The 14,174-nt window shown below is 40.7% G+C and overlaps 1 protein-coding gene and 1 long non-coding RNA gene across 7 annotated transcripts in view; one reads left to right on the top strand and one right to left on the bottom strand.

Annotated features, from left to right (window-relative positions):
- Nucleotides 1–7,424, top strand: part of LOC141995982 (uncharacterized) — a 33,457-nt gene extending 26,033 nt beyond the window's left edge. Inside the window, exon 3 of the long non-coding RNA XR_012641453.1 lies at nt 6,709–7,424. This is a non-coding gene — a long non-coding RNA (uncharacterized LOC141995982). The remainder of the gene's footprint in view (nt 1–6,708) is intronic.
- ITGA6 (integrin subunit alpha 6) overlaps nt 1–14,174 on the bottom strand; it is a 62,961-nt gene that overhangs the window by 13,875 nt on the left and 34,912 nt on the right. For all 6 annotated transcript variants that reach the window (XM_074967591.1, XM_074967592.1, XM_074967594.1 and 3 more), the window contains 11 exons: nt 11,850–11,945; nt 10,167–10,228; nt 8,450–8,607; nt 5,071–5,229; nt 3,993–4,108; nt 3,696–3,885; nt 3,525–3,608; nt 3,202–3,281; nt 2,968–3,045; nt 2,760–2,862; nt 892–1,065 (listed from right to left, as the gene is read on the bottom strand). In XM_074967591.1, the coding sequence (XP_074823692.1) occupies nt 892–1,065; nt 2,760–2,862; nt 2,968–3,045; nt 3,202–3,281; nt 3,525–3,608; nt 3,696–3,885; nt 3,993–4,108; nt 5,071–5,229; nt 8,450–8,607; nt 10,167–10,228; nt 11,850–11,945 (1,300 nt within the window). The remainder of the gene's footprint in view (nt 1–891; nt 1,066–2,759; nt 2,863–2,967; nt 3,046–3,201; nt 3,282–3,524; nt 3,609–3,695; nt 3,886–3,992; nt 4,109–5,070; nt 5,230–8,449; nt 8,608–10,166; nt 10,229–11,849; nt 11,946–14,174) is intronic.

The following is a 14,174-nucleotide window of genomic DNA, read 5'->3' as shown; positions in this document are numbered from 1 at the left end:
CCAGCTCCCTCAGCCTCTCCTCATAAGTCATGTGCTCTAGACCCCTAATCATTTTTGTTGCCCTTCGCTGGACTCTCTCCAATTTATCCACATCCTTCTTGTAGTGTGGGGCCCAAAACTGGACACAGTACTCCAGATGAGGCCTCACCAGTGTCGAATAGAGGGGAACGATCACATCCCTCGATCTGCTGGCTATGCCCCTACTTATACATCCCAAAATGCCATTGGCCTTCTTGGCAACAAGGGCACACTGTTGACTCATATCCAGCTTCTCGTCCACTGTCACCCCTAGGTCCTTTTCCGCAGAACTGCTGCCTAGCCATTCGGTCCCTAGTCTGTAGCGGTGCATTGGATTCTTCCATCCTAAGTGCAGGACCCTGCACTTATCCTTATTGAACCTCATCAGATTTCTTTTGGCCCAATCCTCCAATTTGTCTAGGTCCTTCTGTATCCTATCCCTCCCCTCCAGCGTATCTACCACTCCTCCCAGTTTAGTATCATCTGCAATGAAGAGATTGAAGAAAAATGAAGAGGTTCAAGCAATCTAAGCTGGCTTTAAAAAAAAATGTTTTAAAAAGGTATAAATAGTTGCCCTGTTTTCCTTATCTCTTCACCATGAACTGTTTTTCCATCATGGAAAGGGTCATTGCTTTATTAAAAATATAAATTAGGTTTTAAAATGGCTTTGCTTTTAAATGTAAAATGAAGGAGCCATAGTCTAATAGCTATGGCAGGATGTATATTAGCATAGGAGATTGATGCACTTCTTGAGTCATTGAAGATACAAAGCTCATTCCAAGGCAGGCACCAGTATCCTACTAACACACTCCCAGTTGCGCTTTAATGTTATGTGACCTTGCTTATAAACAGGTGGAAAGTACATTAACATACCTCAAGTCCCAAAGAGTTTATTTCATTTTGAGGTTCACAAGGGATTTTCCCCAATTCTTTGGAGTCTACTTTCATCAAATAAAGTAGCCATTTGCCACTGCTGATTTCTTTTGGCCACTGGATGTCCAAGGAAGCTGTGCCAAATGTTTTAAGTGGTCTACCCAAGTTAGTTATCTGTTAGGAATACAAAAATCGACAGATTCTCTTATAAACTACAATTTACAGCTACAGATCTGCACTGACACTTGTTGAAGAAGGGTTTTTCTGGTATTAAAAAAAAAAATCACAGGAAAAACACAAATTCCGAAGATACCATGCATTTGGGATTTGCCAAACAACTTTTGATTGGAAATAAAAGGTAGCAAACCTTCCTAATTATAGACATTATCACAGCATAACGTTCTGGATGATCTAGTAGACAATACTGTACAACAAAAATCAGGAGAAACTAGATTTGCTAAGTTTTGTTTAAAAGTTCTATTGATAAAAATAAAACTAGAGTAGATGCAAGACTTAGTCGATGAGATCTGAACAGAATACAAAAGGTGAAAAAGTAAGCATAAAGCATATATAAAGCCTGTGGCTGGCCTGGCTGATAGCAGCCATATTTAGTGTTAAAATGTTTTCCAGTGCAGGAACAATTGGAATGTCTGCTCCCTGGCCCAGTAGTCTCTGAAAACGTAAGTAGGATCTATTCTCCTGTAGGACAGCAACAGGAGCCAGAATGTTCTGGCGGTAGCAAAAACGTGCTCAGTTATAGACAAGCAGGAGGATTACAACTATAAGGGAACATCTGGTGCCACAGAATTACACTTCTGTCCATTTTGCTCCAGCAGTACGATAGTTGTTTTTTGAGTCAGAGCAATGCTGCAATATCTAGAGCTTTGTCATCACTGAGCCACAGAAACTACAAACCACACCAAGTAGACTGCATTACTGAATCAGCTATATTTAAAGAGAGCTGCAGAAGGAAGTCTTCAGGAGCCCAAGGCAGGGACACAAATGATAAAGAAAACGGATCTAAGTGCTCCTGAACTTGAGACATGCTCCTTTCCCTTCCCCTCAAGCCCCTCTCTCCAGCCCTCTGACGGAGACCATGAATGCACAAATTAACAACCCTGTCATGTGTCCACTGGGGGCATGAGGAGAGGAGGCCAGGATTCCAGCTTCAAAAACACACTACAGCCAGTCAGGATGTGTTTTGGAAGGTGGGGTACAAAGGGGTGGTTCTGGTGCAAGAGCAGCCAGTTTTGAGAAAAAGGAATGGGCTACACTGAGCAAGTGTGGAGCACAAAAGCGTGGATGGAGGGAAATACATGGAGCAAAAATTTACATTCCCAACACTGGAGAGCATTCAGGAACCTGCAGACCATTTGAGATCCATGGATTTGAGATCCTTGTCTTAGTCATTAAAAGGCAGAAGGCCAAGAGAGTGAGCTCACAGGGCCATATTTTCAAAAAGGGCTGCAACACAGCTAGTTTGTGGACGCTCGGCTTTACGTGCACAAATATCTGCACACACTTTCTGAGCACTAACGCTGGGCATACCATTGATGGGTTTTGTGTATGTAAGTTTTGTTACCTGTAGGCATGGATGCTTATGCTGGAAAATTGTAGGTGCAGGGGACTGCACACAAACAAATGGAAGATGCTTTTTGGAAGTGTGAACCTAAACTTTCAAGGCTGGAGGAAGCCCCAGTCTTGATGGGCCAGTCAGGTTGTGTGTTGTGGAAGTGAGGAGGAGGTGGTTAATGGTGGTGATTCGGGTGCTAGGGCAGCCATCTTCGAATCAGCCAGATTTTAAAATATTAACATAAGTGTCAGAAAAAAAATCAATCATGATTTTTTAATAATCTAGATCAACTCACTCTGAATTCATATTCTATTATGTTTCCAACATCATCTTCAGATTTCATAGCACTCTCACCGATTACGTTACCTCCAAAGTACACCTGGGAAGGCTTAGCAACTCTGTTCAATTAAAAAAAAAAACAAAAAACAGATCATATTTTAGTACGGGTTGCAGCAAAGGGTTCATTCTCACATTGATTTGTTATGCTAACTATAAACACTTACCCAGTGAGTGACAAAAGCAATTCAATAACCACTTTAGCAGTAGCAGTAATTGGAGCCAAATTAACTTGATTGCTTGTTCTATAATGAAAAGGAAATGGCAGTGTTTATTTTAAATTTTAACAGTTTTCACATTACAATAAAATTGCCTTTACAAAACAAATTGAAGCCATTCCTTAATGTTTACAAGTATATGGGAAAACACCAAGAGAAAAGGTAAAAACAGAAAAATCTTACGTTTCCAACTTCAGATTAACATCCAAATGAGTTGTGTCAACATTAACTTTAGTTGTACTTAAAATCAGATAAAAGGTTACCTAAACAAGAAAAAAATCCACACAATGTGATGTTAGGTGAATATATTTTTGTGAGCACAAACTTTGTTTTATATGAAAAAAAATACGTCAGAATTCTGAAATGTTGAAAACAAGGATAGGCCCCAAATCAAACCCCAAGACAAACACCCTTGAACTTAGGGAAACTTCAGGACTAGGTCCAGAATCTAACTTTATATATTAGGCCCAACTTTAATTAAAAAAAGAAAAAAACAAGCCACTCACATTGGAATTTCTCTTGAAAGGATTTCCAAGTTCACACTCTGCTTGAGAACCATTTTGATTGGCACCACAAGTTAATTGTTTTTCCTGAATTAAAGATGTGCAGAAGTCAAAACACAGTAAGTATTTAAATATATGTAATATACCTTTGTTCTGGTTTTCTGGATTACTTACAGGATAAGCCCTCAGCTCTCTGAAAGCAGAGTAGGTCAAGCTAGCTGGAAAAGTTGCAACTAGTTTAGCTTCATGGGCATCTTCACCATCTTTTTGGAGATTTTTTGGATCTGATGGATTATTTGTCACAGTTATTTCTAGAGCAATATCCCTCTGATCTTTGAGGACAAGCACCGGAACATTGTTCTCACTATGGAAACAAAATATAACAAGTCTCACACGTTAGGGAAAAAAACATCCCTTCCAAACATCCACCCAAGTGCAGTAATTTTTGCGAATGTATAAATTAAGTCTTACATTGGTAAATAAGCAAATCTGTCTTCATTTCCTTCTCTGGTACAGAATCTGTATTGAAGTTTTAGGCTGCTATTACATATGTTGTCTTCTCCACATCCTTCTTTTAAGAACTGCACCTATACAAAAGCCAAAAGTCAGTTTATTTTAGGACATACAACAATACTAAAATCTATGTTCAAAAAACAAAACATAGTTGCTGACATATGCTACAGTTAGTTCAGATCCATAGACACTTCATAGACCCTTCTTTGCGCAGACAAGGTCCTAGTCTGACTTCACCTTTTCAGCTATAAGGAGATGGGGACACTATTGCTTTGCTGGAAATGTATGCTGTTGCTGCTAAGTGAAAGCATCATGTCGTGGAAATACAAAAATTAGGCCAGTTTGGGGCCCACTGTTTCAAAGTGATATGTGCCTCTCCTGCTCATTACTTTAATGGGAGTTGAGCAAACAAGTATGTCTCCTCAAGCTGGGGACTACAGCCCTGGCTTGAAGTGTAGACATATCCCAAGTTCCAGGGCACCCTGACCCTGCAAACAATTGCATAGTGCTCGTGTGATGTAGGACATGCATTCACAAGGATGACACAACTCAATTAATTTTCACTTGTGACCAAAGCTAAATTTCAACCTGAATCTTCTGGGGTGCAAAGTTAGTGTGTTAACCAGCTGTGCCATCTTCACTTCTGTTTTAGGAGGATGCAGGAGCACGTTTTAAATTTCTGCTACCACAAGTGATGAGAGCCCATATAATCCCACAGCTGAGGTTATAAATTAATTGTATATCATGTGCCTCCTCACTTACTTCTCTTTGGTCATAGCTTAGTTCTTTACAGCCTTTAATTCAGTGACTTCTGATACAAGTGCATGTGCCGTGCACACACACACACACACACAGTGTCTCTCTCTCTCTCTCTCTCCCCCCCCGAATTGGAGTTGAATATTGAAGACCATACTGGAACTAATTACCTATGCAAATAACCCAACCTCCACTCTTCTGTCATACAAACTTTGTGTTTTGGTGGCTTAACAGTCCACATTGCATCATCTTCCAAAGATCTATTCAAGAAGAGACTTACTTCTGAGCTCACTGTTTCTGGTTCATTTGAATTTAGAATTGGAACAAGATCTGGAAGTGATCTTCCTTGTCTTCTCTTTGATGGTGAACTAGATTCTGAACCGCTGATTTTAACACCAACTGATACAGGAATGGGACGTAGTTTATCTTTGATATTTTCCTATTAAACATTAGAAATAGCATATTTAGTAATACAGTGTAAAAAAAATCCCACTAGATTTGGTAACTAAATATATATTCTATTTTGTTTAGAGTGCAAGCAAGATTCTTTCGCTATGTTTCTCAAGGGAAAAAACTGAATGTATTCATTATATGCATTGACTTAAAGAACATTAACATAACAGACATGCTGGTAAGGGCCAGCTGAACCCCAGGGCTCATTGTTTACTAATGATCTCTCTCACAGGTAATGATCACTAGGAATAACATCTGGGAACACAGAATTAAGCATCATATAACCATCCACTAGAAGAGGAAACAGTGGACATACTTCCCCCCTTCCTATAGAGCTGTGGTTTTTAACCTTTTTTCATTTGCAAACCCCTAAAATATTTCAAATGGAGGTACAGACCCCTTTGGAAATCTTAGGCATAGTATGCGGACTCCCAGGAATCCACAGACCACAGGTTGAAAACCACCGTTCTATGATAATGGCAACCTTTCGCGGACCCCTTAGACATAGTCTGCAGTTCACCAGGGGTCTGCAGACCACAGGTTGAAAACCACAACTGTAAAGGGTTCATTCAATTGTGGAAGGAAAAGTGAAGCAAAAATCGGCTTGCAACAGTGACATCTCCAAGGCTGTTGCTTGGTAGCAGACTAGGCATGGAGTTCAAAAATCATTTTCCTGCCCCTCACACTCAGCCCCATGGTAGAGTCCTCCAGGAAAATAAATTTATAACGGACAAAGTCCTCCATAACAATCCTTTTTCTATCCACTAAAAACCGCATTAAATGCCCAAGGCTGTTTAGTTTTGGGGGAATTCTGTGCTGCTGCATACATAAAGAATTCATGGTCTCCACAGATTTTATTTTTTTTTCCTTCACAGAATATAGATCAGGGGTAGGCAACCAATGGCATGCATGCCAAAAGTGGCACGTGAGCTGATTTTCAGTGGCACTCACACTGCCCAGGTCCTGGCCACCAGTCCCAGGGGCTCCGCTGCTGGCCTGGGGTACCGGCCACTGGCCCCCTGCCAGCTGGGGTTCCGTCCGCCAGCCCTGCTCAGCCTGCTGCCAATCTCTGCCACTGGTCCCAGGGGCTCCGCTGCCGGCCTGGGGTCCCAGCTGCCGGCCTGGGGCTCTGCAGCCACCCCCACTGTAACCCACTGGCACCAGCCTGGGGCAGTGAGGGGTGCAGACTGGCAAGAGGGGGCGCAGCTCAGCACCCCCACCTTAAAAATTGTTCCAGCGTCACTGTACTGGGATATTTTTAAGTCCTGATTTGCTGCTTACATCACTATCATGCCACGTGGAACGGCGCACCGTGTTTGACGCTGAGATTAGAATGTATGTGCAAGAACTGGAATCAGAATTTTCTGACAGATTTCAAGATTTCCAGCGATTTGGCCCAATCCTTTCTTTTCTAATTAAACCTGAAAAGTTCAACGAAAGTGACTTGGATTTGTCTGTATTTCAGTGAATGGGTGTTGAAGATTTCAAAATGCAGCTCATTCAGTTAAAAAGCTCAGAATTGTGGGCATCAAAGTTTGAAGATCTGTGGAGTGCACTTGAAGCTACCGAGAGAGATCATGGGGCCTCTATTCTGACCTGCTGGACGTCCCTGCCAGTGAAATTTAAGTGTTTGAAGAAAATTGCATTTGCAGTGCTTTTGGATCCACATACTTGTGTGAACAGGTATTTTCACACATGAAATCTGTCCTCTGTCCCTCTCAGAGCCGGTTAACAACTGATCACTCAGAAGCCTGTGTGCAGCTTATAGTATCCAAATACGTGCCAGACATTGAAAACTCAGCAAGGAAAAGCAAGAGCAAGGATCACACTAAACTGATAAGATCTGCATTTTAATTTAATTTTAAATGAAGCTTCTTAAAACATTTTAAAAACCTTATTTACTTTACCTACAATAGTTTAGTTCTATATTATAGACTTATAGAAAGAAACCTTAAATTAGAGTGAAGAAATGAAGACTCGGCACACCACTTCTGAAAGGTTGCCAACCCCGGATATAGATTCTGCTGGAGAGGCGCTGCAATTACGCCTTTTACTCACCAGGGGCAGCTGTGGCACCAGAAGAGACAACAGCCAGCCAGTGGCTGAAAGGTTGATTCCTCACAGGGGGGCCACATGAGGAGACACGGGAGGGACAGAAGGGGGCACATGGGGCTGCTGGGAGATCACAGACTGGGGTTCAGAAGGGCTAGTGGGAGGGACAGACTGGGGAGCTGGCTCAGGAGCCAGTGGAATGACAGCACTGAGCCAGGGGCTGAATGGAAGGGGAGCTGCAGGGCCATATGGAGACAGGGAGAGGCGGGGCTGCAGGGGATGGGGGCAGATGGGCTTGACTGAATGGGAGAGGCTAGAGGTCTGACAGGGTCTGCATGAGGGAGGCTCCCCAATTCCATTACAATCCCTTCTCCCCAAATAAACTTGTTTCATACTTCTCCCACCCACACACAACCCTCAAGGTTCCTCTCTCCCACAGCTCCTCTGTTACCCCTGGCTCCCCAAAGCCTTCGCTCTGCTTCTGAGGGGTGCAGGAAATATGTTTCTGTATTGTACTTTACATGAATTATTACTCAAAGTTATGTATTAATGTACTTAGTAAGGAGTCTATTTGTCAAAAAGTTTCCTGAATTTTTTTTTTTTTTTTTTTTTTGGTCTGTATAGTTACAGACATACTTGCTGACAGGTATTTTGAAATAAATTACCAAAATAATTGAAACTGGCATGATTATATTGTGTTATTTTGACAAATAAAATATGCAGAATTTTAAAATACCATGCACGGATTTTTTTATTTATTTATTTATTTATTTTGGTGCAGAATTCCCCTAGGAGCAGCCATTGTTCTTGTGTACAGGTCTTCCATGAGGGTCCTCAGTTTTGGAAGTTACTTCCTCTCCTTTGTTCTGAAAGCCTGAGTCTGTTAATCTTCAGGGCACACTACCCAGCTCATATGTTTTAATTCAGGCTTTTGGGGAGGTAGGAGATGGCAATTGTGAGAGAATCAGGGTCAGTTTGAGTTTGATTTTGTTTCTTCTGATGGGGGCGGGGGGAAGAGAATTGAAGAAAGAAGGTGGAGCTGGCTTTATCTTGTATGTCATACTTTAAGTTATGTCAAAAGGTACCTGGTGCCCAGGATAGAAGTTTTTCTATTGAATATAAATCAAAAATAAAATACTCTCCCATCACTTTACCTGCATCACAAGAGAGGTTTTCACACATTCTTTTCTATTCCGTCCTCCTAGAGTTATACTTCCAATCAACTGATCAGACGGATGCTTAGAAAACTGAACTCGAGACGGCAGGCCTAACCGCCTCCTGTCATTTTCTGCTTCAAACGTATAGTTAAGTTCTAGATCAAAAATAAAAGGAAAATACAGAACTACAATTAGGAAATATTATAGCACTAAGAATGCTAATGTATGAGTTGTGGGCTTGTCATATTAGCCAGGAGAACTATGCACTGTCCAGTACTGGGCTTATTAACAATTCTCCTTTGTTTGCAAAGCCATCTTTGAAGCATAACATTAATTATCTGCCTGCTTTGTCCTTTTCCCATTTGACAGCCAACTTCTCTTTCCCTGCACATGTCCAAAAGGAGCTTTCACAATTAATAGGCTTTTTTTTTTTTTTAAAGAAAAGTTTCCTGTTCAGTGTACCAACGTCCCTCACGTGCACACTGCTGTGACAATACGAATGGTAATTACACTGCACAGCCAGCAGAGGCAAGGCTGGAACACAAAACATTGTGAAGGCCCCACATAAACTTTCTCTTTTTCCCTTATGTGTCCCACCAGCACCTGACTGGATGAGACAACAGCATCCACTGTTAGGTATTTATATAGAGACTGTGGTATCTAAGCCAACCATGCAGGTCAGTGCCCTTCTAGCCACATCTGGTTTTGGTACGTATAGACCCTGCTCAGTTTTAATCCACCCTGTACCCACAGAGCTGACTTAATATTACAGGGCCTGGCCAAGCAGCAGATATGATAGTCTCTAATCTTGTAAACACTTATGCTTAGGTATGTATAGTCACTGAAGTCAACAGGGCTTCTAATGAGCATAAAGTTACTCATGTGTTTGCTAGATCTGTGCTGTAGTCAGCATTAGAGTGCTGTACTCAAGCAGTTCCTTGGGAATTTGGCTGCTTGTCTCCAATAAACACAAACTGGAGATGAGGGGTCAGGAGAACAAATAATTTTTAAAGCCCTTCCATGTAAGATTTCCCCCCAAACACACACACACACACAACCCCCACACCTTCCCATGGTACAACAAAAGCAGTATCTTGGTCACTTAAGAAAAAATAGAAAACATCTGAAATTGGTCTTTTAAACTTTTATAAGTTTATGGCACAGGCGTCCAAATCCTTACACATGCAAGTAATCCTTACTCCAATTGCTGCTTCCAAGGAACCATTCATGTGAGGAACACCCTAAGTAGTAAGTTTGTAGGAAAAGTCCCTGGACAAAAGGCAAATACTACTTATCAAACAGGATTTTAAAACTTTATTTTATGGAGGGATACTGGTGTGTGAATAGGCTTTACAGTTCCTCTGGGAGTGTTTGTTGGCATACACTACATGGCTTTGAACCAGTCAAAAAAATCTAGCTTTCACCCAAGCAATTTAGTAATACGACTTAAGTACATTTCTACAGATTGCTACACTTCTGTTAGCTCAGGCTACAGCTCTCAAGTAACAGCTAGTACTGTCAGCATGTACTGAATTACATATTAGATCTGACAGACACAGTGTGAGCATGTTACAGCATTTATATACCTGCCTCTGCAGTTAACTTTTATTGACCACAGTTTTGTTCTTCCAGAACAGTAAATAGCCTTAAAAAACAAGCAAGCAAGCAAGCAAACAAACTCATAACAAGCAGATAAACATTCGTAACTACTTACTTATTTTTTGATTGAAGTCCGTGGGGTTAGCAATATATTCAAAACATGCTTCAACATCCATGCTGTAAAGAGAGTCAAGAATTTAAAATTAATGTTAAGAAGCCATGATCCAACAGACTGAAAGTTTGAACATTTCATTAAACAATACAGTCACCTGTCCGTTATCCTTGTTTTTATAATACGATTTATATCATATGAATTAACAGAACTGGTATTTTGCTTCTCAGTGAATGGTAAATTACAGAGCCAGAAGAAAAAGTGCTTCTCTTTTTTACTCTTTCAGATACTTTAAATTAAAAAAAAAAAAAATGGCTTCAGGAAGTTTTTACAAAAGCAAATTGTTTTTCCCATTTAAATAAATAAAAATCTTGTCTTTCCTGTATTTGCTGGAGGATCTCCTGAAGAACTAATTGGATTATGATACTACAGGAGACTGAAACCTGAGCCAGAGACTGGGTAGGAAATACTTAGTCTGACTGTTTAACATTAATGGGCTTGATTCTTTATTGGCTGCATCCAGTGTAGTCTTTTACACCGGTGCCGCAGCAGAATGTAAAATATTTTATTTTTTATTTATTTAATGTCTGCTAATGGGTCTTTACTATGGAAGTCTCCTTCCACTTGGCAAGTTCTAGCTATTAAATATCTAAAGTAGATAATTGGTTCTTGTGACTGTCACTATTTGAAGAACACCTTATAAAAAGCCAGTGCATGAGGAGATAATAGCACCAAATTATGTTTATCAAGATGTTATTCTATAAAACTAGATCAGTTTCTGATTTACTTTCTGATACATGGGAAGGTATTTCCAGTTTCAGCTTTTCAAATATAAAACACCCGTGTGATACTTCACTGTGGATGTAACTCACAAGTTACCACCAGTGCACCCCATGCCTTCTACCCTCTTAAAGTGGTCCTGCAGCCTCAATATTTCATTAAGAGGAAGTATAGAAGAATCAAGCCCTTCTTTGTATTACTCAGATTAAAGGGTCTGTTCCTTTTCTTCTTGTAGTTTGCACTTTTAGTTTGTTACAAAATGTCAATGTTCATTGAAAAGTTACTTATTTTTGGTCTTTAAACTTCCATTTAGTGCCAGTGATTAAAAGCCATCCCAGGCTCTCTAAAATATGCATGTATGTTGAATTAAACAGATAGTGATAGATCACATGGGGACACCACGAGACCAATACACATATATGTGACCCACCAACCACTTCATTCTTGCACTGAAGTTATATTAAAAACGTTTTAAAATGTAAATTTCTAAGGAAGAGTATCATCAAATTTTATTATTGCCCAACATGATGTCATCTTGAAGAAGTCTACTACTCCTATCCCGTATTTACCTAACCTTTGCCTTTTGGGATCTTGGTTAAGATATCTGCCATACAACTAATAGCTTTTCCAGTCTGGATAAAGCTTTAAGAGTTACAGGCTTTAAATTATAAAAGTTACAGGACAGGGAATAAATGCACATAGATGGCAACCAATGAAACCCATTCTCCTGTTCTTACTTTTCAGAAGCAAAGCCAGTTATTGGACAAGATCAGAATATGTTTCACATCTATCGATCACACTGCATATGTCTCCCTTCAGCTCAGTGGGTCCGCATGCCCAACCCCATCACACTGAAAACATGAAGCACTCAATATGCCAAAGCTTACAACAAAATAAATATCCTACCAGATTCCACTGGGTTCAAAACAGGTCTTTCTGTTCAGGTCAATTTTGTCAGGAGATATCGTGATGGTTTTCTTAATGCTTATAACAGGCCGAGATCTTTTTTTTTTTTTTTTTGGTGGGGGGGAGAAAGAGGACAGGGATGGACAGGTGTGAGGAGAGGGGAAAAAAGGGGGGAAGTTACAATTAGTAAAATCAATTATATGTTACTCTGAGTTTAACAGAAGCAGCAGACTACTATACTTGCATTGATTTGCTGTGAAGATTCCCTACATCTCAATTCTATTCAAAGAAATGTTTTGAGTTTCAGAAAGGTTAGAAATAAAACTTACAGCATTTTGAAGAGAGACAAGGTGGGTGAGGTAATATCTTTTATTGGACCAACTTTTGCTGGTGAGAGAGAAAGAAGCTCTGGAGCTTAAAATAGAGCTCTTCTTCAGCATTTTGTAGAGAAGCTGAACAATCCTGAAAACCCACGAAGGTCAAGTGACTTGTATTAATGTTTTTTAAACCACTATGTTAATGCAATGTTATGATTGTCATTTTACATGCACAAAAAGTCAGGAAATTCAATGTGATGGTTCCCACAGCAATTGTAATTCAGCCCCTTTGTGTATACAGTGAGTAGCAGAAGTAATTTAGATTAACATATATGTCAACTTTAATGTGCAGTGTGGATGGCTGAATTATGGCTGCTGAGACAAACCTAATTTTTCACTTCCTGACTTTCATGCATGTAGGATTGCTGGCATACTGCTGCATTAGCAGCTTTATTTTATTTAATGTTTTAAACATGAGAGGAGTGCATTTCTTTTCTTTTTAAAAACAGACTTATTCATACAGATGAAGAGAATGGCTAACCCTGCTCCCACTGAAGTGACTCCGTTTTGCCATTCATTGTAGCAGAACAGAGCTAGTAGGTACATTTTTGAATATTTACAAGCTGAATGCAGCCTTGCTTATTTCAGTGGAATTCTTTCACTGACTCACCCCTTTTACACCACACCAGCTTCGTGTCCTCACCTCCTGTTTATAGAAGTACTTAGATTGCCCTCATCAGCATAGTATTGAGAGAAACCAAGTGTTGTGTGACATGACTAATGTCCGTCACACATGGGTTTTGCTCTCATCCTCTGCCAAGGGGGAGAATTGTGGGTGCAGTCAAGTGTGTTTTGTTTTTGTACTTTTCTTGGTATTTTTAGGGACTTTATTACGTGCATGCGGCTATGCTTATATTAGAGAAGGCACAGTCAATGATGGGATGGTCCTTAGGTCCTGTGGGAGTTTGTTCCAGTCTCAGACCGACCCCAAGAAAGCTCTGTCCCCTGAACAGACAAGTTTTACCCTTATGGTAGAAAGCTCCATGTGCCCGAGGAGCAGAGTTGTCAAACACAATCTTCAACCCGGGGCAATCTTTTAGATATCCTGAGCCTTGACCATGAGTGCCTTGAAGATAAGGACTGAGACCTCAAACTTGACTCAGACCTCAAAGCCCTGCCTGTGTTTCCCCTTCCTGCTTATTTTAGTTGTTCCGTAATTCATGTCATCATACGTTAAATGGCAAAATTAGATCTTTCTGCAACCAAATTGTATCCCCAGTGCAAAGCCTGAGTAACTAGACTGTAGGCTTAGGAGGTCAGCAAGGGGTCGGATTCCTCATCCCCAAGCTGTTCTGTGGCCACTAATGTAACCAGAGGGCTTCAGTACACCCTACATCTACAAGAGAGCATGGAGGAAGATTATTATTATTTGTATTATGGTAGCACCTATGGTGCTACCATAGGGCTACCTATGGTAGCACCTAGTCAGCATGGGGGTCCCACATTATGCTCAGCATGGTACAGAGTAAAATGTGGTCCCTGCCCCAATCAAGGGATGACAGATAGGTCTGCAATAGCAGATCCACTGACCCTGTCGCTCACACAATATCTCCTTGCACACTCGTGTGAAGGGAGCCCCATGGAGCAGATCTCTACATGTCACAGGTTTAAGAGCTGCCAACATGGACTTTCTGAATTCAGCCCCTCCCTTCCACCGCTCACACACAGCAGAAATGCAGATTCCTCAGTGTTAAGGTCTTACTTGGTCACGCTGGGCATGCATGCACACAGGATTAGCCAAATATCCACTATAATTATCCCACCTTGTATGCATCATTCCAACAGTTCATAATCTACAGTTCTCTTAAATATTGCTATGTTTTCTTGAGAAACGCATAACAAAAGCTAAACATCAGGGATGTTAAGTCATCTTTCAGCCAGTTTTGTAGAAGGGTATGTCTACACTGAACACTAAGCCCAGGTCTGTGGGACTCAGGCTTGTGGACTC

The sequence above is a fragment of the Natator depressus genome, chromosome 11 (genome assembly GCF_965152275.1).
Source record: "Natator depressus isolate rNatDep1 chromosome 11, rNatDep2.hap1, whole genome shotgun sequence".
Classification (NCBI taxonomy): Eukaryota; Metazoa; Chordata; order Testudines; family Cheloniidae; genus Natator; species Natator depressus.
The sequence above is the reverse complement of the archived record's forward strand: the minus strand, read 5'-3'. Positions and strand labels throughout refer to the sequence as shown.